The 27,948-nt window shown below is 29.8% G+C and overlaps 2 protein-coding genes across 2 annotated transcripts in view; one reads left to right on the top strand and one right to left on the bottom strand.

Moving 5' to 3' along the window:
* The window catches only part of U2A (small nuclear ribonucleoprotein polypeptide A'-like U2A), a 56,574-nt gene extending 30,587 nt beyond the window's left edge, over positions 1 to 25,987 (bottom strand). Inside the window, exons 1-3 of the mRNA XM_085481212.1 lie at positions 25,696 to 25,987; positions 23,727 to 23,918; positions 23,353 to 23,401 (exon numbers count right to left, since the gene is read on the bottom strand). Coding sequence (XP_085337338.1) covers positions 23,353 to 23,374 — 22 coding nt within the window. The 5' untranslated portion in view covers positions 23,375 to 23,401; positions 23,727 to 23,918; positions 25,696 to 25,987. The remainder of the gene's footprint in view (positions 1 to 23,352; positions 23,402 to 23,726; positions 23,919 to 25,695) is intronic.
* Positions 27 to 27,948, top strand: LOC114938208 (very long chain fatty acid elongase 7). The gene is made up of 6 exons (XM_029312053.2): positions 27 to 1,054; positions 12,732 to 12,804; positions 18,926 to 19,116; positions 24,213 to 24,350; positions 24,816 to 25,058; positions 25,719 to 27,948. The coding sequence occupies exons 2-6, from the start codon at positions 12,744 to 12,746 to the stop codon at positions 26,076 to 26,078; spliced, it is 993 nt and encodes a 330-aa protein (XP_029167886.1). The 5' UTR covers positions 27 to 1,054; positions 12,732 to 12,743; the 3' UTR covers positions 26,079 to 27,948.

Below are 27,948 nucleotides of genomic sequence, written 5' to 3'. Positions count from 1 at the left end.
TATTTCCGTCGCGCCCTCCAGTTATCGCCGGTTTCCTTCGTTTCTGTTCAGAGATTAGCAATCCGATCCAATGATTATACAAGAAAATAAGCTCTTCTTGAGCGTACATCGCGCGTAATTTCGTTAGAGAGAAAAACGAGAAAGACATAAAAAAAAATCGCGACGAGAAGACGAAGACGAGCCGGTGCGGAAGCTGCGCGTGACAGGTGACGTGACGGGAGAGCACGACGGGATCTTGCGCGTTACGGACCTCGTGTGCGTGTGGGGCGACGTAGTGGACGGCAACGTACGAAGTGGTGCGCGAGGGACATGTTTTCGGGTTAGTGGTCGGGGAGGCAAGGGAGGACGGATCGACTACGTTCGGCCGGTGGGCGAGCGAGCGGACGGCACAGACGAGAAACTCGTCGGCGGCAGTGGACGAACGGTAGCGGACGGCGGCAGCGGAGCGTCGGTGCTAAAAGGCGTGGACCGTCATCGCTCGAGCGCGACGAGACCGCGTGTGCGAGATATCGGACTCTCATTTTTTTTTCTCTCTCTCTCTCTGTCCCTCTCTTTTTTTTTTTTTTTTTTTTTCACATCCACCGCCGCTGCCGCCTCCGCCGCTTGACGGTGACGATAAAATTCGCGATCGACGCGGGTCAGTCCTTATTCGAGTTCGTGGAGGCACGACGGTACAAAGTGACAGCGCACACGCCTCTCGCGGATCGCTCGCATTACGTTTCGCGGCGTACTTCATCACGCGAAGGGAAGTAACGACGATCACGGAAGAACAAGAAGAACCGTCGAGGTTGTTGCCTCCGCGCTTGCTGTTCTCGAGCGCGGAAGGTGGTGCGTCGCGTGCCGCGCGTTTATGTGCGCGGTCAGGTGACAGGAGGAGAGACGACGACGACGACCGTGTGGAATTGCTACCTCGGTCGCCGTTTCTACCGCGAGATTATATAGTCGTCGACGAGCCGCCGCCGGCTACGTGGTGCACGAGAACGAAGGACCGAACGCGGGACGTGGAGGACAGGGAAGAACCTCGCGAGAAGGTGAACGGAAGGATACCGAGCAGGTGGGTGTAACCCGTGTGCGACAACCCGTATATACGTGTGCACTTTGGGGGAGAGTCGCGTGATCTTTCGTGCACGCGCGCGTGTTGCCGGCATCCAATGCAGGCATTTTGAGGTTAAGTGACGCACCCGCGATCGATCCGCGTCCGATGAGAAAAACCCGAGAACGAATGCAGAAATATGATACCCGGAACGCGCGCCCGAAACGGGAAAGACCACTTTTTCTCTCAACTGTCAGATCCGTCGGAATTTCAGGAATGTGACCTCGTTTTCGCCGTAAGACTCCGCATTATCTTATAGACAACGCTCGTCGCCGAAGACCGGCGTTTAATTTATTATTCTGCACACATACACGCCAACATTGTCCATTCTTTCTTTTTCGGATGAAAAATTGCCGATTTTGTAACATTCATTTCTAATAATTCGTTTAAACGCGGGTCTCTATTTAATCGCGATCAATCTATTGCTCGGTTACTCTTTAATGTAAACATTATGAAGAATTGTGAAAAGATTCGAGATTTATTGTCAGCCAAACCTTGACGTACAAAATAAAATTTGAATGTAAAAGCATCGAGAGTGAATTTATTTCTTCATATTCAAATTTTTCTCGAATAATTTATGCTAATCCTTTGTAGTGTTATATTTCAGTATGCAATAATATATTGTAATATTTATATTTAAAATATTCATATTAATACTGATATTAAAAATATAAAAATAATTAACATGCATATGTTTAACATGTAAATTAAAATACATAAAAAAATTATATATTTTTTAAATTTTATAAATAATACATGTTATTTTTTTTATTTGATTTGATCTTATTTCTTATTCTATGTATTTATCTCATATTAATCCAAAAATAATTTACCTGTATTTATTATCTGTTTTGAATAATCTAAAAATAATTACTAATAATCATTACATTACGCAAAGCAGACCCGCAGAGTTAATGTTTCTCTCAAGGATAAGTGATGCAGACACAATCTTTCCTACGTTTTCTGAATAATTGTGGTTGTTACGACATAAAGATGCAAAACGAAGTGATTACTTCGAAAATGTGTATTCTATATTATTCCCTTTTTTCTTACTTCGCGTGTTTATAGCATGATTGTACACATAATCATATATTTATGATCAAATGCAAAAAGAATTAGAAATAAAAAATAATTCTTATTTATATATATATGTATATATATATATATATGTGTGTGTGTATGTGTGTGTATGATTTATTCTGCAAATATTTTTAAAAACCTATTACATGGCCGAATTATAAATATTCAATTCTTTTTTTTGCTCGACGTCTGGAATCGCCGAATAATATAACGATTTAATTAACGTATTCAATATAAAGCTAGAATATATATATATATATATATATATATATAACATACATATATAATTTTATGCTTTAGGTAAAAAAATTTACTTTCGTTATAATCATCGCGAATCTCGCTACTGACGACTCGAGCATTCGGCGCTTTCTCTCTTACGTTAAGCAGCACGTTGTTGAACTGTCATTGATTCGTTAACCGCACTGAAAATGAAGGTGCGAGATCGTAGTAATGCTTTGCCGCGTTGTCGCAATCATCACATTAATTAAATCGACAGATTTGATATCTTTTTCGAAAAAAAAAAATATATATATATATGTATATATTAATTAAATAATATTAACAATTATGAAGGCAATATATGATCTTATTGATATATTCATTCTCTTAATATTAATAATTAATGTGAAAGACTGTTAATTAAACATACGAGATTCAACTTGCATTTGATAAAAATGTTATTGATTATCTAAAGTCTAAAGGTTATATAGCCGGATATAAGATGGTATCAATATTAAGGGGTCATCTAGTAAAGAGCTCAATAAGAATCTTGTGAAAATTATTTTTTAATTTTACGAATTTTTTAAAATTTAGTAAAACAATTCAAAAAATTTTCTTGTAAAAGAGAAACATTTCTCGTCTTATTAATATATTTTTTCATATCAAAAATTCATAAGCATTAACACAACATCAAGACAAATTAAATTCAAAAAACACGTCTTTTTGGTATGTAAAAGAGAGAAAGTGGCTTATAAACCGCGTTAACATTTTTTTTAGTTTAGAAATATTGCAAATATTTTGAAAATATTATTCGCGCAAAGGCATTTTTTACCATCTTATCCGGCTATAATCTTTCTTATCAAATGATAAATAGCTCGAATCGCTAGGAATTCGATATGCTCCAATCGAGAACTTTTTAAATTGTACGTTAGATATATTGCTTTTACGTTTAATGGTCAGCATCAAAAACATTCCCTAAATAAATGCTAATTAAACAGAACTTTACTCCGAGAATGAACATTCATATTTTGAAACAGCAAAATTAAAACTACGAATGTAATAATATCGCATTAATGTAAATCTCTGCGAAAGTTAGTAAAATATACGTATAAAAAACATTAATTAAAAAAGAACCTGTATTTTATATGGAATATAAATTCAATGCTTCAGATTTTTTGCAATGCTTTTCTCTTTTTTCCCAACATCTTTCATTCTCTGAAATCTGCACAGTATCTCTATTTGTAGAAGTACCGCTATTTCCCTGGAGATTCAAAAGCATTTAATGCTTCACGGAAGAATCCTTGCGGTTAAGTGTAAGAAAATTGACAATTACTTTTGTTTGTATTAGAATCTATTTTGCTCTAAAAAAATATCGCCAGATATGAAAATTTTTAATCGATTTTAATGGTACATTAATTCTCCGGATTTATTATACCAATTTCGAATTTAAGCATCGCGACATACGAGAAGCTGTATGAAAGTTGATGATACTTTATTGTCTTAGAATTGATCCAAAGCATATTTTAGAGAATGGATCTTGATAAACAGTAATTGCCAATTTTTATGTAAATTGACATGTCAATATTAGTCAACATACCGAATCTCTAATGCCTCTATTTAATTACTTAAAAACTAACCAAATCACGATAACGTTGTAATTGTATGCAAATATGCAGGAGATTATTCTGCCTCTGTAAAATCAATTTGTTTACTTGTGGTATTAATGCACTGATCGCAAAAAATATTGGGGGCATATGTCTTGTATTGCGAAAAATTAGATGATATCTTTCACGCAGGATTGCTTTTGTTAGTAAATAAATAAAAATAATAAATATCAAACATGTGTATGCATGGTTTTTTACGTGGGTTATTAAAAAAACACGTTTGCGTGCTTGTTTCTACTTTCGGACTCCACGCACAGTGCACCCCTGTTTGTTCGTTATTCAATATTTATGCAAATCCATTCGAATGGAAACGCCACGAGCCTCACACACATTCTCTTGGTCGGATTAATCGAAACGATCCCGAGCACGACCCGAAAAAACACATAGTACACCATGTAAATATAGAATATACACGCTTCGATCGCGTGCTGACGCGAGGTGAATGATAAACGTTTCGTTTCTCGATTATATGCGATTGAATTGTATTCTTATAAAATATGAGATTCAGTTCTGTGCGTTTGGACAACGAAATTTTACACTTATTGTTAGCAGGCTAAAAGTATCTAAAAAATTACCGATATGTACGTTAAGAATTGTTGTTTGTGTATAATACGATTATAGATTCATGTGATTAGTAGCATTTAATAAATTTTATACTAATATTATCTGAAATTGTGCAATGAGAAAGATCCTTTCGAAGAATTTGCTTACGAAAGAATTAAGAGAAAGTGTGTCTGCATGACCGGTTACGTACGGAAGTTTCTAACAATTCGTATGACATTTATTTTTATAAGAATCAATTAAAATGGCTAATTAAAAATTAATCTATGCTGAGAAGTTCTTTTTAAATAAAATATCAATCAATGAATAATCATGGAAAATATATAGTATGCAATATTAGATTATTATCCAAGCCCATCTATTGTCCAAACTTATGCGATTAATGTCCGATAAATATTACAAAATGACACGTATTTCTAGTAAGCAAATTTCTTATCAAATATTATGTTTTTGCAATATTCACGACCTCAGTGATAATCGTTACAGTCAAACGTGAGTTAAACTTTTTTTGCATTGTCTTGCGCGATAACGTTTTCTGTTGCAATTATTAAAAAGTATACAAAAAATATTCGATAATTAAATCGACACGCGCGGCCTTGTTTTTTATTGCCGCATAACATTACGCCTGCAAAAAAACAATAAATTAATTATCTTCGTTATTATTTAATCCTTATACTTATATGTCATAAAAAGTTATAAATTGCAATGGCAAGGGATTAGAACTTTTTACTTATAGTGATCGTGAACTCTAATAACACAAAATTTATTCATCAGAAATTCATAAAAAAATTAACGTTTTTCCGATTAATAATTCGCGTTAATCGGACAAATAGATTCCTTTTCTTTTGATATTATTTTTCTTTTTGTTCTAATTTTTAATTGATAATACATTGTTTGCTATATATGTATAAAATAATTATTAACCTTTTTAGTCTTTAATAAATTCAATTATATAATAAATCAAATAATTATAAACGACCCAAACTGACATACAAATTATCTTTATTGTTGGTTAGACATCATAATAAAATTAAGGACAACGTTTCGACCCTTGTTTTGGGTCCTTATCAAGTCTAAAAAGTTACAACAAAATATATATATATATATATATATATATATATATCATTTAAGAAATATTAAATCATAGAATGACAATTCATATAATAGTCATTTCTAATAAATACGTAAACAAAAACGCACATTAAATCGTGTGAAATTTAAACATACTTGAGATAAATTAGAATAAATAACTAAAAACCTTTTTAGAATCTAAAACATATTAAAGCACTTTATTCTAATTTATGTCAGGTATGTTTAAATTTCACACGGTTTAATGTGCGTTTTTGTTATGTGGTTTACGTATTTATTTGAAATGAGACTATTATATGAATTGTCGTTCTATGATTTAATATTTTTTAAATGATAAATATATTTTTTGTTGTAACTTTTTAGACTTGATAAGGACCCAAAACAAAGGTCGAAACGTTGTCCTTAATTTTATTATAATGTCTAACCAACAATAAAGATAATTTGTATGCCAGTTGGGTTGTTTATAATTATTTGATTTATTTTATTAATCACTGGCGAGAAAAAAGGAATTACTCTTATTACTCAATTATATAATATGTACATATTATATGCATAATTATATGTTTTACATAATAATATGTTTTACACGAGCTCTTGATTTATAATATATATATAATACATAACTTGTTTATAATTGCAATATTAGCAGTTTATTATTAAAATAATACTCAACCCACAATTTCTAATATTTGTATAATACTAATAATAAAAAAACTAATAATAATAATATAATACTCATAATAAAAACCGTTAATATTAAAATTAATTTGATAGAGGATATCGAATTGAGTAAATTAACATCGAAATTTTGATCAAACATTACGTTTAATTTGATTTAGTGATACGTAATTTAGTGATTCATGAATGACGTTTACAACAACGAATTTGATAAAAGGATTCGAATGATAACATACTGATAACATACTACGAATTATGAACAAGCGATTGTTTCACATACGATAAGCTATATATTAATCATGTTATATACAATATATGATGTGCAAATTAATTTCATATATTTTGTTTTTCTTTAAAAATGACTTAGAATTTTCCAATTTAAAAGAAGATATAAATATTACGAGATATATAACAAAATAATTTTGTAATTCTACTTTTTATTAAATAACGTTATATGCACATTAAATAAATAAAATAATGAATATAGAAAAATTTACAGAGTGATTAGTCTTATTTAATAAATTTTTTATCTTTTTAATTTAAGCAAATATCTTTTTTGCGAGATTTTGATTGACCTTTTTCTGTAAATTTTTTATCTTTTTAATTTAAGCAAATATCTTTTTTGCGAGATTTTGATTGATCTTTTTCTGTATGGAAGTTTAATCAATCATATATCACAGAGTTTTATGACTTTTAATTTTTAACATTAAATATTTAATAATAAATTTTTTTTAGACAAAGATTAAACACAGAATAAAATTTTGGTTTTTTCCTTTTCTCTCTCTCTCTCTCTCTCTTATTTATTTAAATAGAAAACTCTTTATCTCTTAGTCTGAACGTTATTGACATTTCTAGAATAAATTTATAGGATTTGATTAAAGTATAAATTAAAGTATACATTAATCAAACTTGATCTATTCTACTGCTGCGTATATCAAATAACTCGTTGTCAGTCTAATCATAGAAAAAATGACGTGTACACAATATACAAAAAAATAAATTTTATTTAGCTGGAAAAGACAAGTCTACAATGTTACATTGTAGAAATTCTCATCCTTTTCTGTCAATTATAAAGATTTAGATCCAAATGACAATAGATTCAAGTCTTGTGTTTTGTGTGATCTTATTACATTGTACATTTATTTATTTATTCATTCACTAGTAATATCTACAGGAATAAATAAACAAGTAATACGGCCGCTAATGCCGCTTCGTACATCAAGATATTTATATACAGATATTTTGAACCGAATTAATTCAAACACTTGAAACTGTTGTGCTTAATCTTTTAAACAGTACTTGGAGGCAATATATCATGTCAGAGAAACGTACTATAAATACATATAAATGAATTTCAATTAAAATAAAATGTAACATTATTATAATGAACTTTTGAAATATTTTGAGAGAGAGAGAGAGAGAGAGAGAGAGAAGCTCAAGAGAAAAAGCTAAATATCTTTCTCTTCTTAAATTATTTCACGCGCCATGATTTAAAATGTTAGAGAAATCTGTAATTACGAGCAATCATTAATAAAATAATGTTTATAATTTTATAAATTATAATATATTCTTCAATGATCTCGCCATATTTTAAGACAATCATAATATTTTTCACATTTATTGTTTTGAAAAACTACTGTATCATATAAATAATATTGACGTAAACAAGTCGAAAGATACAGAGAAATTAACTAATACATAAATCATAATAATCTTGCTAAAATTTCGACATTTCTTACATAACACATTTGCTTTCATAAAGATTTCATAAAGATTCGTGGATTTGTGTCAGAATCAAACAGAAAGTGTAAATACCTGTTTCTACCAACGTCGATTAAATTAAATCTCCGGTTAAACTATATGTTTGTCTATTTTTAAGAACTTATTTAAAAAGAAACAAAGATATAATTTAACCGGAGGTTTAATTTAATCGACGTTGGTAAAGAAATAGACCTAAGGAGTATCATTAAAAAAATCTCATTAAAAGAGAAGAAAAACTGTTGATCTATCTGATAGTAATTATCCGGATACATAAAAATAGTACAATCAGTATTATATTGTGTTTTGCAATCAGCTATTAAGTTAAAGAAAAAATAAACATAACTTTAAGGCATTGTTTTATAGTATATCCATGCTGTTCCAAGAGTATTTATCTCTTTTATTGGTTTTTTTTAATTGTACGATAAAAAGTCATTCAAACGTCAACTTATATTCAGATTTCTTAAATATAAATTCTGTAGCGGTTTATCTCTTACATATGTCTTTCTATTGCAAAATATAAAAAAACTTCAGCATTAACAAATTTTATTTCCAATTACGACATTAGACGCGTTACTCCAAATTCATTATCGCGCGACTAACAACGGTTTGCTCTACTTATCAGTGACATAAAGCTGGTCAGTTTGACCTTTACGATCATGTTTATAAGCGTTATACCACTGATGATCCAATTTTGCATGTAAATCACAGATTTTATCAATATAATGTAGAATTTTTATTACTTTTTTTACTTTTTGTGCTCATTTCTTGCAAATAAAAAACTGTTATAAAACAGTTTTTATGCAATATTAACTTATTAAATATTAATGTGATTTCACGATTTAAAAATGACATTTCGATATTGCGCGCACATGTAAGGCTATCTGAATATACATATATGTAGACTACTTTTTTTTCATTTAGCTTTTTTTGTATATTACGTTAGAATATTATTGCACATCACAGATCGTTATTAACAAACAATTACGATAAAGCGCGTGACAAAATCCGGTCGACAAAATATCTATAATCAAACACAGCGCTTACATCCTCTCATTTAACTATGTATTACGCTACCGTGTCTGGTGCAATTGATCCTGACGCATTCGTAATCGTATGTTTAGTAACTTTCTCGCGGCACACTTTGGCGCGGTGCCGAAGTTGGTCTTTCTCATGTCACTTTCGTATCTATCTCCTTTTACTTTTTTTTGAAGGCTTGCCGTCGACACCTACTCAACTACATGTTTACGCAATACGTGTAATCGATTGAGGAAGCTACGTTCCCAGAGAGAAAGAGAAAGGGAGGGGGATTTATCCGATTCAATAAGTCGCGGCTACATCAGAACTTTTTTTTCTTTTCAACACCGACATGCCTTGTCGCGTGCTCTATTGTGCATTATCTCTCTTAATCATTCAATGGCATGTAGAACAGAGATAAAATAAAAAATCGTTAAAATCTCGATGTTAAAATAGATATGAATAAAATCGTAAATATTAGTAATTACATAAATATTTCTATCAATATGCACGCGATTGCTTTTAATCGCTAAATCTTTTTGATAATAAACTAAATCGGAATCTTTATTTTTAATACAACTCTTTTTCGTCTTATATTTTTTATTGCAATTAATTTTCTATAAAAAAATTTTTTAATCTTAAAATGTTTGATAATTATTAGAAGCAAACCTACGTTAAAATAAAATAGAAAGCTCATTTTTAAAATAGATAATTATTAAATAAATTTGTAACGAATTTCGATATTTATTTCAAGTTAAGAGAGAGAGAGAGAGAGAGAGAGAGAGAGCTTTTGATATAAATACTTAAATACTAAAAATATATTGCTTACATCAGCGGCTTATTTTTTAAAAGATATATATATATACACAAATATATAATACAGAAAATTTGCAAAACGTTCCGGAACGGTCAAATATTTAGGGAAAAAAGCATTAAAAAAAACGACGTAGACAAAGATTGTGTTTAAAAGAATCCACTTAGTGATTTAAACGGTTTGATTTTAAATAGCATTGCTAAGGTTGTATCAAGGTCACCTTGAACTTTCTAAATGGAACCTCCATACTTTTTTATACATATACAAATCGATTTCTCACAATATTTTGTATAAAAAGTTATACGAGTAGGATGGACGATTAAAAAGTGAATAATTGACGAAATATTTTACATTCTAATTTGACATAAATTATAAAATATCTCGTAAAATATTAATTTTCTATTAATTTGATAGTCTTACCTTATAATTACTACTTTTATCTCTGTATACTTTTATCTCTATAATATAATGATTATGATTAAGTGTAAGGAAAACATATTGTTTAAAAAAAATATGTGTATATATCTTAATATTTTTTAAAATATGTGTATATATCTTAATATTTTTATGTATACATAATAATCGATTGATAAGAAACTGTACACAGATAAAAAGATTTAAGAAAAAAATTAACTACGAGTTATATAATTGTTAGTTGCAAACTACATTTTTTTTCTTAAAAACAATTATCTATATTCAGTTTCTTAGCAATCGATTTCACTCATTATTATGTACATAAAAAATATTGAGATAAGATTATTAAAAAAGCATATTTAACTTATTATGTCATATATCGATACGGATATTTATACATCAACGTATGAAGTCTAGATTTTATTAATCTTTTTTTTTTTTACTGTCGAGATATATCATATACCAATAGATGTCCAGAGAGTAGCCAAAGGAAGGTCCGAAATAAAAATATATATTTTCATCAAATAAAACGATATTATATATAATATCAATTAGTTGAAAAAAATAGTTACATAATGAAAAAATAATTACTATATTATTAAATATACAATATACATATTTTATAGAATGTTGAAAAAGATGACAAAAGAAAAATTAAATAAAATTTTTAAAAATTAGTTGGTCAAAGATTCTATCATAAAAAGTAATTGTGACAAGTCTATACATCATTCTGTCTACACAGTCGCTCGAAGTTACCACACTTGTCTTCTAAAATTTAAATATGTATAAAAAAGTAAATACTCTTTCTGTAATCTATAATATATGAGTTATCAAATTTTTCAAGCTTGTACATTATTGAATTAAGATATATGTAATCAATCATAATATGTATAACAAACTAACGATATATTGAGAAAAATTATTATTTGTCGTAAATATTTACTGTTTTCAAGACTAATAATTTTTAATCATTTTTTAAATTAAAGTTTGAGAAATTAATACAGAATAATATTTCACGCTATTCTACTTGACAAATTCATCACTTTAAAAATCGCTGCAACTTAAAAACATTAAAGAATAAAACATTAATTTACATCTACAAATTAAATAAATTCCTTGACATTTTCGTTAAAAAGACATTGACAAATAATGTTTGACATTATTTATGCATAATGACTATATCGGCGTGCAAGGCAGTAATTTATTCGCGGCACACGGAAAAATCAAAGTCAACATCGTCTTTACACCGTTTAAACAATCACTGTACCTGATTCGTATGCGCTAACTAAGTGCACTTATCAAATATGAATTGACTATATGACTATATACGTACGTCAGTATTCAGTTTAACGCGATCGACGCGCGTAAATACGCCTACATATGTATATATAGTACATAGTCTTTCGTACTCAACTACGCCTATTTCCTTACATCGCGATTAAAGCTCACTGTGTCAATGGCAGCGGCGTTCAATGATCGTTGTCGAGTAAAGAGCTAGAGACCCGACGAAATGTTAACTCGAGCTCGACATTCTATCACGGATGACCGTTACTTTGACCCACTAACAAGGGGAATATCACGATATTTGACGTACAAATTTAGCACGAGGCGTAAGTGATCACATATCAGAAAATCGTGGGTGTGTGTGTGTGCGTGTGCGCGTGCGCGCATATATCAAGTAAGGGACCCAATTATCATTTTAGACTACTAAAGCTAAATTGATACAAGATAAAACTTTAAAAAAATAATTTTTGCTAACAGTATTATTTTCATACTTATTATACTTTTGGTTTTTACGTAATATTATATAATTAAATCTTAAAAATTTGCGATTAATTATTATTTATAGATAAATTTACCTACATATTTTTGAGGCTATAATCTTAACAAAGAATTCTGAGATTAAAGAATATTTTTTAATTAATTTTTAGTTATATAATGAAGTGGGAATAATCATAAATAGAGGGATATGTTAAAGATATATTGAAAGGTTCCTTTTTTTCATTGTAGTATAAATATCGATTACGGTTGAAATATTTTATATGTTTTTGCTTGATTCTTCTGATACGTCATTGAAAAATAAAAAAATGTATAAAAATGAAGAGATTCTTGTTGACACGGGAGATTCTTGTTAATAAAAATAAAATAAACATATACAAAATGTGTGTATGTGTATTGTCTATTTAAAATTATGATCGAATGTAAATCGTGAAAGAGGAAGAGTGAGGAAACATATAATATATAAATAACTTTAGCTTATAGCTTATATCTCATTTTGAGAATGTTTGATTTCGTTCTTGAAAGTAAAGTATTAATTAAAAATAATTATATATTTTGTTTTCAGATCTTATTCAAGATGACGAGCGCAGTGACAAATCTGGTACATAGATATAGGGACCTTATGGACAATCAGTCCGGTAAGTTCGATTCGTTTTAATTATATCAAATTATATTAATCTCTCTATACATTTCTCTCAAATTTCACGACTTCTATCTCTTTTAACAAATCTAGGAATTAAAATATTTCAGTCTTTTATTACGAAGATTAACGAGTTATTTAGTCACAAAATATATACATATAATACTATATATATAAAGATAAAATTATAAATATGTACTTTTACTCGCACGTAACATATTGAAACCTATTCTGTTCTAAGATATCTGTTAATTTATATATCCAAATATATTACTAGCTCCTTTTTTTAGGATATCGCTCTCGATATTATTAAATTATTAAAAAAAAAACTTACCGCGATATAATAACTGATATACTTTAAAGAACATGAATATATCGTCTTAAATGTGTTACGTACATATAAAGTTTTAAAGGCACATACATCAGAAATTTATTGGACATGTGCTAAAAACTTTTTGAATCACAGAATCGAATGACATAAGGTTCTGTTCGTGTCATTTTTATGGGACTTGTTAAACTTGCGAAATTGAAAAGTAGTCTTCATATATTTTTTATCACATTTCTGTTTTAACACATCGTGAATGGATTATGAAGTTTTGCAATAAAATGTATTCACGTGTACGCTACTTATTTTTTACTACCGCGTAATATTGTAAAGATACCGACATAACATGATGTTTATCATAATAAATCGATTAGTAATTACGCGATGATTGTAATATGCATATATAATATTTGTAATATGCATATATGTAACATTTTTTTATAAAAACTTGACGCAAAAGATTTTATATATCAATAAAACGCAATTCCCTTGAATAATGTTTAGTTAGAAGAATTTTATTAAACAAACGCGCGTGTTTCGATCTACAATGTTAATGAACGAAAAAAGATAGAAATCGCATTTCATATTCGCGAATATTCTTACCGATCGGAAAGAGGATACGAAAGAAATATGCAAATTCACTCAAATGCCATGGTCCAGAGAATGATGTGGAGCTTTTCGCCGGAAATCCCGCATGTATTACAACCGAAATATTTCAACAGTTCCGAGAGTCTGTTTACCGCGCGTATTTTCACGACGACGAGAAATCTCCCTCGCCTTCCCTCTTACAAATTCTTTTTAGCGCGAGTCAATATCGTGTCATAATGCCACAAGTCGAGTTCGTTGAAATTTGGGAGTTATTTGCGAAGCAAAAATTTTAAATTTGCTAAGTAGGTCTGCAGAAATGGCTATAAATGATTATACAATACATTTAAAACTCATCCTTGATATGATGCGCAATTGTAATAATATACAATATTGATGTAACTCAAACTATATGTATATAAAACAATTCGAAGTAATTAATTTAATGAATCAATTTCCAAGAATAATTATTTCATACAATTAAATTTTTCAATCTTTAAACAAGTAATGAAGTCTAACGGTAAAAATTACATAATTTCGCAGAAAAAAAATTTCCTTTGGATGCAAATTTTTTTTATAAAATATTCGATAAATAAAAATCTAATTTTTACTTTAAAATAATTTAAATAATAAGTTGTAAACAACATTGTATTATAATAAATATGTATTAATTATAAATTTTTTATCAAAAGTTTTTCAAAAATTTTAAAATTAAAACCTATAGTATACATTTTGTATACATTATACAATAGTATAAAATAAATTATTACCGTAAAGCTAAACAATTAATTTCGCAAGTAACAAATAGTAAATAAATTAGAAATTCTGCTCATCTCACATTTGTTCCGCCTAATGCCTTATTGGACCTGCTTTCCGCCTTTTTTCCTCTTGTTTGTTCCTTACGTCGTAGATCGTAGCACTCATAAGACACTCGCAAAAACACGGTTAATTACGATCGCACGCACTAGAATACAGTAATTGTGCGCCACTTTGTGCAGCAGTCCCGATATTATCAGAGAAAACGCGTGCTTTATTATATTGTAATAAGAGAACAACAAGAAAATTATGTATAATTTATATTTAAAATTGTTTGACATATGCATTTCAAGTTCATGTATAGTGCCGCGAGTTTTCAAATTTATTATTTTTTTTATTGCTTTTATTACTTTATTGTTAGAATATATGTTCGTATTATTAAGAGTAATTCTACTATATCGCATTATAACGTAAATAATAAAATATACATATGATATTATTTTTTTGAGATAAATCATATTTAACATCAAATTTTTATTACACAGATAATAAGTATCAAAATATTTATATATATTATTTTAACTTAATTATAATTATAGTATAATACGATTTAAAAATCGATTTTGTACTTTCAATTTTATAATGATCAAAAAATTTGAAAATAAGGTCAATGAACAGATTCAAAAATAAAATTGCGAAATAAAATACCGCGCTACGCGAGTCGAATTAAAATATCTGTTAGTTAAGATAATAATAGAAATTAAATGAATTACAAATTGATAACTTTTTATTATAATCCTAGAAGATAATCGAATTTAGCATTTTGTAGCATCTGAATTTGTGAGCAGTATTATAATTTCTAACATTTTATTTTTGAACAGTATTGTAATTTCGAAAGAGAATACATGAAATAAAAAATGAACAACACACGAAACAATTCAGATTACTACCTCAACATTTTAATGTCGACGCGTAAATGACAACAATAATGTATGTGTAAATATAATAGCATTCTACAAATTGCAAAAACATGAGCTAATTTTTGTAACCTGTATATGCATACAATATAATGCGTTATTCTTTACATTTGATCATCCTATTGTACTACGACTTTGCATATATAAATGAACAAAAGTAGTTTGACGGTTAACGTGTGTGCCGCATTATTATCTCTTGAAATATAATTTTGACAAGTATTAGTAGATAAAATGCTATTGTTATATTTTATATATAATTATAACAATTACCAACCGTAGTTCTATTTAAAGACTCGCTATTATTATTTTTTAACCGGATATTAACTTATGCAAGAAAGTCGCGAGTTTTGAGAATTTTTTGCGAATTTTTCAATGTTTTTTTTAAACTTGTTAAATGTGTAGAAAAAATTTGGCATTTAAACTTTATGATTGATCAAAACGCATATTTTACAAGACGCCAATTTATTCGATTGAAATTAATCACACACGAACAGTCAATAAAAAAGGAACATAATTTTTAGATATCTCATTTAGTGGATATTTATCTTTTTTTATTTTTTTTTTATTCATATATTTAATCGATATAACGAGAGATAGTAAGATTATTAAAATGCGAATGTGTTTATTAGCAACAAAGGTAACAATGTCGCAGTGAATACGTGCACTTGCAATGTCGCACGATTTTGAAGTGTCGAGCAAACTGTACATAATTAGCTGTATGTATTTAACGTTGTTTTCCTGTCACAATATAATAAAGCCTTGTGTAAGATTTATATCGGGAGTGTTGTGTCCAAAGTAGCACACGATCGTCACATTCTTGTGTATACGATTGTAATTAACCGTGTTTTTACGAGTAAGTCTTGAAAGTAGAGATGAAGAAACAATAAGGAATAAACAAGAGAGGAGAAGGAGGAAACCCAGATTGAACAACGGCAAAATTGCGACTTAAGCAAAATTTATAACTTTTGTGCGAAATTATTGCTCGTTTATTGCCACACTAATAATGTCTACCTTATAGTATACATACACATATATGTGTGTATGTATTTTAAAAAGATACAAATTTTTTTTATAAAATAAATGATGAAAACCTAATTTGCATATAAATAAGGAATTTAAGGAATTATAAATGTTAAAATGTATAGAATACTATGTACAAAAATATATATATACATATGTATAACTATTTGTAGTCATTCCGCAGATCTAATTAGTATTAATAAATTTTAAAGTATTGTTCTAATTGTAAGAATGTTCTAAACTTTAACAAGCTTGCCAGATTCTCTTTGTTTTCAATTTCTCCGATAATCCATTCAAAACTTTTGATTAGATTTTCTAGATAAACACGTCATTTAGCAATAGTTCCTGTTTCAATATCTTACGTGACATTCATGTAGAAATACGAACAAAGAAAAAATTTTAATTTTTAATAAATATTGATATTTTTTGTCGATTTTCTCGGTCATTTCAATAAGATCTTATTATTGGTTAAAAATTTTTGAAGCTTAATTTTTTTAAACCTTTCATTGACAATCGTTTATACTTTAACTGTAACGTGATTTTGAAACAGAAATTAACCCTAAATTAATTGATAAAAGATAAAAAAATATAAATAAATTCTAGTAATTCTAAAATTTATATTTCTGATTATGTGAGATTTGATATTTTTGCAACCAAGTATTTACAAGAGAAATAAAAAACAAGAATATAAAATAAACTTAATAATGAATATATATGAGATAAGATAATTTATGACAGATTTGTTTAATTACACGTTTAATACGATTATGTATTATTAAAACGTGTATATGCTTGTTCTAAAGAGAATGAAATGAATTTGACGTAAATAATATATATATTTGTGAATGGCAATGAAAGCGACGTTTGATACGGGGTAAGATCGGCGTTGTCTTTAATTGGGGCGTGACTGAGCAAGTAAATTGACGCACAGTCGTTTGACGTTTCGCCGTGTCTTGAAATCGATGAAGGCTTCTGTTGTTAGTGCAGGGCGAACGATATATATATTTTTTCTTTTTTACTGTTACAACGTAAACTTCTCGTACTTTCTCGTGTCATGCGCGGAAAACAGAGCCGACGAAGCGGCGTCGGTTCGTATTTTTCACTAATCATAGACCGTATAGACATATAGGCGCCCGTGGTCGACCGTGACGATAAACGCCCCCGATTGCTGATTTCATCAAAGTCTCCGTAAAAGCATTACGTGACGGTTAAACGTACGGATAGACGAAATTCAATGCAATATTGTCCGTTGCCTAGCATTTCACTTTGTCATTACAGTTGCATGCCTCGTACATACTTTGTACATACCTCTGTTTACACCCACTTTCCTTTCCAATACTTAACCGGCATGCGCTTGTGACATGTCGTGTCTCTTTTTGTTATCGATTCACAAACTCTCTGTTAAGTACATATTATTTTTGCATGATACTTTTCCACGTCAATATAGCATTACTGCAATCTCTTTCGGAATTATATACAGGTCGTCGACATTTATATCCGCGGACTAGACGGTCAAACTATAGTTAATTAATTAACGATAGCGTGCGCTATTAAAGTTGAAGCGTACAAAGTGTGGCGCGTAATATATCGACGACAAACCACGCCGCATCGTCAGCTCGTAATCGAGTTGTCGAGCAATCGTGTTGTGACCGAGAACCGAAGCCTTCTGCTGAGAATGTTGAAGAAAAAAGCAGAGAAAGAGAGGAAAAAAAATCGTTCCGTGTATCGGTCTCGTATCCGTTGGGTCGCATGAATGCGAGGGTAATTTACCGGAAGGCGACTCTGCTTGCTCGTTCGCGCCTCGTGCACGCACTCGGGCCTTTTTCTGCTTTCTCTTCGTCGTCGAGGGTGGATAGAAAAATGGCGATGGCGTTACTAGGGTGCTCGCGGAAGAACGAACATATTGCTACTCGGGATAATCATTCTTTCCTCTCTCTCTCTCTCTCTCTCTCTCTCTCTCTCTTTCTTTATTTTTTTAGGCACACATTTAAAAATTTTCTGAAAAAAAATAAACGCGTAAATATGCGATTCGACTTGGTCGTTTATTACATTTTTCCTCCTTATTACAACATATCGGCAGCTTCTAATGCGAATTTGTCGATGATGTAATAGATTCCTGCCACACAGCATTTTCTACCGACAGTTTCGAACTTCGACCCCGTTACAGGTGCGCGTCACGACATTGCGTAATTACGAGGACGACTTTTAAATCGTGCTCACGTGTGCTCCACTTTCCAATGCGCATATGATGTACATACATTACGAAACGTCAATTGTCTTCGCGCGAGAATGGAATTTCGGTTTACTTTTCCACCCTTCCTAAAATCTCGCTTAGTTCTTTTAAATGACTTATTCTCGCAAACTTCTCAAACTGACCTGCTTTGCACACACATCTGTGATTGTTTCTTATTATATATGTTTATTTTTTTTTAAGTGTTCTTTTTACTTGTTTTCAGATCCCAGGGTAAACGATTGGGTATTGATGAGCAGCCCTTTTCCGACCCTAATAATATGCCTGTCGTACGTTTACATTAGCAAGTTTTTGGGACCGAGACTGATGGAAAACAAAAAGCCTTTCGATCTTCGCAGGATCCTCGTAATATATAACCTCATACAGACGCTCTTTTCCACTTGGATATTTTACGAGGTTCGTTTTTTTCTTACATATCTATATTATTCAATTTTAATACCGAAATAGAAAAATTTGCACGATTTCCTCTAATTACTATCGCGTACCTAATGAAGAATTATATTGTTAATGATTATAAATTAGAATAAGAAAATACGAAATCAAAATTGAATTGGATCACAAATATCATGATATTTTAAATATCTGTCTTAAAATATAACACAAATTTTATTAATCTTCCTCTTTATTAATTGATAAAATAAAAGAGTTTTTACTTAACAATCACGATCTATGATCTACGATCTCTGATATTTACGTAAACGTCGTAAAACAAATCGATAAGATTTAGTTATTCGCTTCATGAATTCACAATTACGGCGATTGTTTATTCGCATGTCAATCAAAAAGATACGGCTTTCAATTATTCATCCCTTCTCTTCCCCGAGTTTCCTTTTGACGTAATCAATAATTTTCTCGACCTGAACAAGCCACATGCGATTTCTTAAATCGAGGGTGGATCATTCTAGAGGGAAACCACGATCTCTCTCGAGAGCTAAAATAACTCCCCACAGAAAACTTTATTCCGTTCACTTATAATAATTGCCACTTAGGATATATTGCCGAGACGGATCACTTTTAAAGCACCAAATAAATTTCTTTCACATTATTAATCTTTCCTGTTTCTTAAATCTTAAATTATTCGCATTTACAAACATCTAAATTATAGAATAAAATATGTAAATCAATGTCATAATAATTTGAGTAATTATTGTGAAACGTGTCTGTAAATTTCTATCTCGATTGTGAGTAAAATTTTATTGTTTTTGCGAAATAATAATAATCGTGAAATAACAAGACAATAAAATTCAATTAGAAATACGACCGAATCATGACATTGATCTTTAATCAGACAGAAATTACTACAATATATGTACATATACTGGAATGTATATATTTCAATTTATTATGAATGATAAATATATGCACATATTAATTAAATGTATATATTTATAAGTATACTTACGCTTGAACTTGATTACACCTGCACACTCGAATTAATGCTTAGTTTTTTGTAATGAGGGTATCGCGACCTACTATTAAAAAATATTTATTTATAAAATAAAATAAAATTGTAAATAATTGTATTATTTCTTTAATCGAGAAATTGTTAAGACAAATTGTAAAAATAACATAAATAACGTAAATCATTTATCGGTTGAAAAGTTAGAGCTGCCATAGCAAATAATTATATTCCTATGATCATACGCGTGGAAATACATTGCTTACATTGCAGATTAATTTTTTATATTTATTTTTTTTTTTTTTTCATGTATACGTATCTTACTTTCTATTCACGGATGGATATGAACCGATTGTTAAAGAGATGCCATTCGTATTTGAGCCCGTAATCAATATTATGTACACGTATCTCGATACAGTTACGCGTATACGAAAGTATCATCAATGTCACGTGAAAGTAACCAAAATTTTATCACGTCGAGAAAGATTATGACAATGACCAAAATAATTTAGATTACAAATAAATATCTTTAAAAATCTGCAACATAATGTACACGAGACGCGCATTGTGTAATACACGCCATATGATTAAAAAACGCGAAAATGATTAACTTTCGCAATTGTACATCTTGTACTTTAAATTTCTTCATTTCTTTTTAATTTATGTATCTAACAAAATTTATAGTTTTTTTGCAAACTGTGGAAAAATTACTAAAATTTATAGAATTATTTAATTTAGAATGTAGATATGTACATCTTGAACGATATGCTATTTTATATTTAAAAATTGATTATTCTATATAGAAGAATGTTCAAGATATTTTTTGTTCAAACAAAGATTATTGTCGCGCAATTGAATTGCTTTCCTCAGTCAGTTCTTTCTAATACGAGTCGATCTTACTAACAGATTCTCTAATTTATTTACGAATATATGTTCGTGTAATCCTTTTGAAGTAATACGGTAGCTCATCTTGTTGGTTCTAAATATAGAACTTCATTGAATTTAAATGAAATTCTTAAATAGCGCATCAAATGTTTACGACATTAACCCATTTAATTAAAGTTTTGCTATGTAGAATGCATTTGAATAAACGCTAAATTTAGCGACAGATTTGTCGATGTGAAACCTAAAATTGACTCTTTCTTTTTAAAAAAAATTTTAATTAATTTAAAAAACGTTTCGATATTTTATTCAAACCAAATCGCACAAGAAAATATTTAAAAAAATATTAATTAGATTATTCAAATGCTAGTAGAAAAATCAAAGGTTACAATTCAACGACCAATTCTAGCACAAATTTTGTATTATTAATTCAAGACGACGTTTCGACCATCTGCTTTGTCGTCCTTATCAAGTTTTTGGTGGTCAATATAATTCTCAGCATTACGAACGCAAATCAAACATATTGAAATTCAACATATTCTAAGTACTGAGTATAAAGTAAAAAAATTAAAAAGAAAAACCGTCATGTCAGTAAGGAACTTCGTCATGAAATGTTTCTTTTTTTAATTTTTTACTTTATACTCGGTGCTTAGAATATGTTGAATTTCAATATGTTTGATTTGCGTAATTCTGAGAATTATATTAACCACCAAAGACTGCATACTTGATAAGGACCACAAGCAGATGATCGTCTTGAATTAATAATAAAAAATTTATGCTAGAATTGGTCGTTGAACTGCAACTTTAAAAAAAATATTATTTGTAATTTTACAACTTTTAACGCTATGCGTGTGTATGCTAATTAAGTAACAAATTAAACTTTAAAAAAATTTTTTTATCAGTCATTCTCCAAATGTTCAGTCATAATAAATCATTGACCTTTAATTATTCTATAAATTATATCTATATCTTGAAAATTTATCAAAAAAAGTTGGCTGTAAATTAGCCAAAAAATCTTGTTATAATGACCAATGTTTCCTTTCCGTTTTCGAAATTTAATTATTCAGTATTATTTGTTTTATTCATTATTTGGAACAATAGTATACAAAAAATCCGATCATTAAATGCATAACTCCTATTGTTAAATATTTAGTAGAAGGATACAATATAAATGTTAATATTACGCTAATATATCATGTTGAATACATTTATACGTATACATAATTTTATATACTTCAAGGTTATATAAGGAATTATCTTTATTTTTTATCATTTACAGTTAGACGATATAATAACAATGCAATTTTGTAATTTTCTTACGTGTAACAGTGAATGCAATAAGCAGAATATTGAACTAAATTAATGAAAAAATTAATAACTTTGCTTATACGATAGATATTCCGCGATGCATGAAATTGCCCATTTAATAATACCAATCACGCGTAACTTGACATGATTGTCAAATCTGTCATAAACTGCGAGAGAATGCAAAACAATAAATTGCACTTATTTTTCTGGCAAATTTCACTATTCACAATAGATCATAAAATTATACAAAAGAAGAAAATGTGATAATATTTTCTTGATATTTTCCCACAGTTTTTTCTATTTTTTTCCACTTTTATTTTTCTAATGTAATGGTTTTATCTTCAAATATTTGCGCGCTCATTTACTTTAACTTTTTATATTTAAATCTCGATTAAAAAATGGATTGTAACTCAATGGGCGTAACTCGACGACAATTAATAATACGAATTGTTATATAAACGCGAACAGGGAGTGTGTAGAACTAATTTACTCCGCAAATATAATGGTCGTCTTTTCGACGCGCAACAGATTATAACTGTACTGTAACTCCTGAATATAATTGAAGCCACTTAGCGAATTAATTTCACACTCTCAACAACTTTATGAACATCCGACGCCTTTCAACAACGCAAAACAATCCTTAAATTCCAGCGAATTGAGTTTAAACGAACGGTTAACGCGTAAATTACACACGCAGTTATCTGGCGAAAGTGTGCATATTCATAACTAGGTAATGCACACACATATACACAATCGAAGAACTGCATGCGTATATTTATCCATGCATTTTAAACGTTAAATATTAAATATTAGATTTGAGATCGAATGTATCGCGTTTTTACGTTATTTATCCGTATTTTACAATAGCGCGTTGTTTACACGATTTAATCAACTATTTTTAAGGCCAGTAAACTTACTTTTATTGGCCATAATTATTCTGGCTACATCTAGTCAAAGATTTTAGGTAACGAATCTATCTACAATCTACAATTACGATTTATAAATTCGTTACCTCAAAATTAAATAAAATTTATTTCACTCACCGACACCGATGTACAACAGCATAGTTGATGTTCAAGTTTCACGTTGTCTCTGTAACATATAAATATAAAATTTAAATTATAACAACGTGTAAATTAATTACTATTTTAAAAAATTCTTATTGAACGCGTCAAACTTCATATATTTGATGCATAACAATAATAAACTATATGTAAATATACATTAATTTTATAAATTAAAAAACAATTTTTTAAGCAGAAACTTTTTATAGGATTTATATATTTATATAATTACTTAAAAAATTATATATCTTTAGTTCTTTTCTCTTGTTTAAATTATTCAATTAATGAATGGAATTAATATGATTTATAATACTTAATAAACAAATACAATAAATCAATATAAAAATATATACCTTAGGGTTGCTCTGCCGATGCCTGATGCCTTCCCCAGGCCTCCTCCTCCTCTCAGGTTGTTAAGATCCGTTGATTAACACGCGCGATACTTTTAACGACACTCCCGCACTTGTACGCGCGAAATACTTTTAACGACACTTTCACACTTATACGCGTGATACTTTTAACAGCACTCCCGAATTTTACGTTGTCTGTAACATACAAATATAAAATCTAAATTATAACAGCGCTCAAAAATTAATTACTAAATTCAAAAAATTATTATTAGACACGCCGAACTTTATATATATATATATATATATTTGGTACATAACAACAATGAAATATATATGCAACAATATCACATAAAAAATTCTTCTGATTTCTATAAGTCAATAATTTTCAAGATGTGTATAAAAATAATAAAATAATAAAAGATACGATTATTGTTAAAAAATGTCTTGAGAGGGAACAATATAATTAAACAATTTGAACTATTTGTTTAGTATTTGATGAGCGGCTGGGCGAAAGACTACAGTATCCGATGCCAGCCGGTGGACTATTCGTACAGTCCAATGGGCCTTAGAATGGCGAGAACCTGCTGGTGGTATTATTTTAGCAAATTTACCGAGTTCTTCGATACGGTAAGTATTGGTTTTAATTTGTGGATATTGATTGGACTATGTGATGCAAATATAAGAGCATCTTAGAGAATCTTAATTATTTTGTCTAAATTAATTTATAATTTTTATTTTTAAATTTCAGATATTTGTTGAAAATTCTTTCAATAACTTGTAGTGAAATAATTAACTTTTTTCTTTATACACTTATGCTTTAGATTTTTTATTAAAATATATCGAAATCTCACAGCTTATTCTAGTTCTTTTTATTTATTTTCTCATTAATATAAAATAAGCTATCAATTGCATGATTTATAAATTTGTAATATGTCTAAAACGCAAAATCTTTCAAGAGCTTTGAATTGAAAAATATTTGTTACGAATATTTACGAATTTAGATAAAAATCAATTGTTGGAGAAATAATGTTAATCCAAAATTATTGAAATAACAAGAAAAAAAATTAATTAAAATTTTATATGTATTTTTAGCTATTCTTTATTCTGAGAAAAAAGAATCAACAAGTCTCAACGCTTCATGTAATTCATCACGGGGTAATGCCCTTCTCCGTATGGATGGGGGTGAAATTCGCACCAGGCGGTCATAGCACTTTCTTCGCCCTTCTAAATACCTTTGTACACATCGTGATGTACTTCTATTATATGGTAGCCGCGATGGGACCACAGTATCAGAAGTACATTTGGTGGAAAAAATATCTTACTAGCTTGCAAATGGTAAGTTTACCTCGCGTTATTACAATATTAAAAATGATAACTACAATGGTCATGAAACCACAATTATTGTGTATACTTTACGGGAGATTTTCTCTGCGAATAGCATCCTATTTAATATTTCGCCGACAATTGAATGTCTTCTGTTATTTTTTAAGTATTGTATATGTTACAAAAAGTCATTCAATTATAAGTATATATAAAAATTGTAATATTATAAAAAAAACTTAATTAAAAAATATTGTGGTATGATTTCTAAGTATATTCATAATTTAATCGCTTCTTCAAATATAATATATACAATAATGAATAGCGGGAATTGAAGAGCGGTTTTAGTGGGTACAGTAAAAAATTGGTAAAAAAAGTATAACGCGTAATCAGAAGAATAATTGTTTTCTCTGCGATCAAATAAAATTAATCAAATAGATGAAATTGACAAAAGTGGAACAAAATGAGTCACCAATTGATTTCTCAATTTGAAGTCCCATTCACTCTGTATTCTCCTATTCTATCAGCAGCATTACTGTTTCTCTAATGTTGAAAACGTTATATATTGAATGTATGTTCAACAATACTTTGATTCCTATCGAGACACAAATTTTATGCCATAATTTTTATTATTGCTTTCACAATTACTTACTTCACTGTTTACCTTCCGAATAGATTCAATTCGTGCTGATCATGTGCCATCAATTCCAATTGCTCTTCACCGAGTGCAATTATCCACGAGGTTTCATGATCTGGATTGGTCTGCACGGTGTTCTATTCCTCGGACTGTTCTCGGACTTTTACAAAACAAAATATGTGAGCGGCACCAGGAGCAAAAGCTCCGCGAAGAAGATGCACAACGGTACGTCCGGTGGAGGTTGTATGCCGATTTTGGATGAGAACGGCAGCGCGACTCACAACGGCGTGTCTTCATATGCCACGATCTACAACAAGGAGTACAACAGCTGTTATAGCAACGGCACGAACAATGGTTATGTCGCCAACAATAACATCACAGATAAAAAGCTTGCTTAGGACACGTCGCGGCCTCATTGGAAGCTCGAACATTTTAGTCGATGTGTCGGTCATCTACTCGTCTCGTCGTATCAATTACATTTGTCTATCATGAAAAATTATCTCACAATATGTTTACGAATTTATACGCGAAACTGCGAAACCAAACTACACTTATGTGTAAAGAGAAACGAAGAGACGATGAGATTTCCGAACGAAAGAGCGGACGTGTATAAAGCGAGACATCTCGTTATATATTCTGCATTGTTAGCAGAGCAGAAGTTGTGTTCACTAACATAGTGTCATCGATAAGACGGCTGTTATGACGTCCGTGTTTAAAAAAAAATAGAATAAAGGATAGAAAAAAACGCGCGATGCAACTGATCATTAACTGCGCAAATTTTATTTTCCAGTATATTACATAAAACATAATGTGATCTTTAAATTAGAGCCTTGTAATATCTGCGATGACATCATCCAAAATTATTAACAATGTAAATAAGATAATTATCTAAAAAATATAAAATTATGATTTTTATATTTGGCATTATATTTGACAAAATTATACTAAATTTTTACATTGCAAATAGCTTGAATAAGCTAACTAAAAAATGATCAGATTTGCTATAAAAATAATGCGAGAGCAAGTCGAATTAAAGCGCACACATACGACGAAGAATGCAGAGCATTCATCATCGATAATTGGCAAGGACGGCGTGTTCGCTATGCGTGTATTGTTTGCTGGTTGTGTACGTGTTGAGTACAAGCGTGGATGTTGTTTAGTTATACGTAATTTTTTCAAGTCATTTTCCATTGAGGCACACTACTGGAACTAAACCCTTTCCCTTTATTATTATAATCAACTATTTTTTCTCTTCCCCCTTTCTCTCCTCTTTCTTTTTCTTAATTGTGTTTAAAACTTCAATATTCTTAAAAATTAATAAAATAAAATTATATACAAATTAATTCGTTCAAAATATCGTACGGCAGAATTGGTTATATGATTATGTTGGCAATCGTTAATCATTTGTAAAGTTTTTTCTTTTAATTTATTTTAAAAAATGATGCTTTCTGAATTTTTCTTTTTTTTATGGCAGATAAATTTCGCAGAATAAATATAATTTTTCAAACATAATAAATTTATTCTGTTTGTCTTAGATTTTTTAAATTAAAGTTTCTAATTTTTTTTAAAATTATTTATATTGTCTTATATATGACTTGAAATTTTAATGTAACAATTTGTCAACATGACAATTTTATATGTATATGGATAAATTATATTTGTTATCGATATTATTATTTCAAAATAAAGTTTCACAGACGAAAACGTTACGCATTATTAACGGCATGTGCCAACTTTATCAACTAAGTCCATAACTTTCTATATATTACTAATTTATTATGTAGCTTGATTCTACTATTGACGATGCGATAGTATCTGCGATATAAGTTGCCGAAAAGGATTCATTCGTCGCTTCGATCGTTTTGGTCTTCGATACGAGCGGCTTCAATAAGCCGCACTGCGGCTCGTTATCGTGGTGCACAACAGAACACGAACGCTTTAATCGATTGAAAAAAGTATACGATATTCAAGTCGCGAAAGTCACGAAGCTCTGTTGTAGAATCAAGCTTCAAGGGAGCGCGCACTAAATAATGAGCCTTTCTTACACGCAATCCATTAATTTGATCAAGACGGTCGCAAAACAAGTCGTACGAATGTGTTTCAAGAATATGTATGCATACACGCAAATAATACTATATTCGAGGGAAAGGGCAAATGTTTAGAGATCGTATTATTCGCACTATAAGATTAACATATTTGTACACTTCCTATTTTTATGAATATATTATTTATGATGATCTAAACATAATAAAAATCTTTAATGATAAA

Source organism: Nylanderia fulva, unplaced genomic scaffold, assembly GCF_048542155.1.
Source record: "Nylanderia fulva isolate GAGA-0341 unplaced genomic scaffold, ASM4854215v1 Scaffold17, whole genome shotgun sequence".
NCBI lineage: Eukaryota > Metazoa > Arthropoda > Insecta > Hymenoptera > Formicidae > Nylanderia > Nylanderia fulva.
Note: the sequence above shows the minus strand (reverse complement) of the source record. Positions and strands in the feature narration are given on the sequence as shown.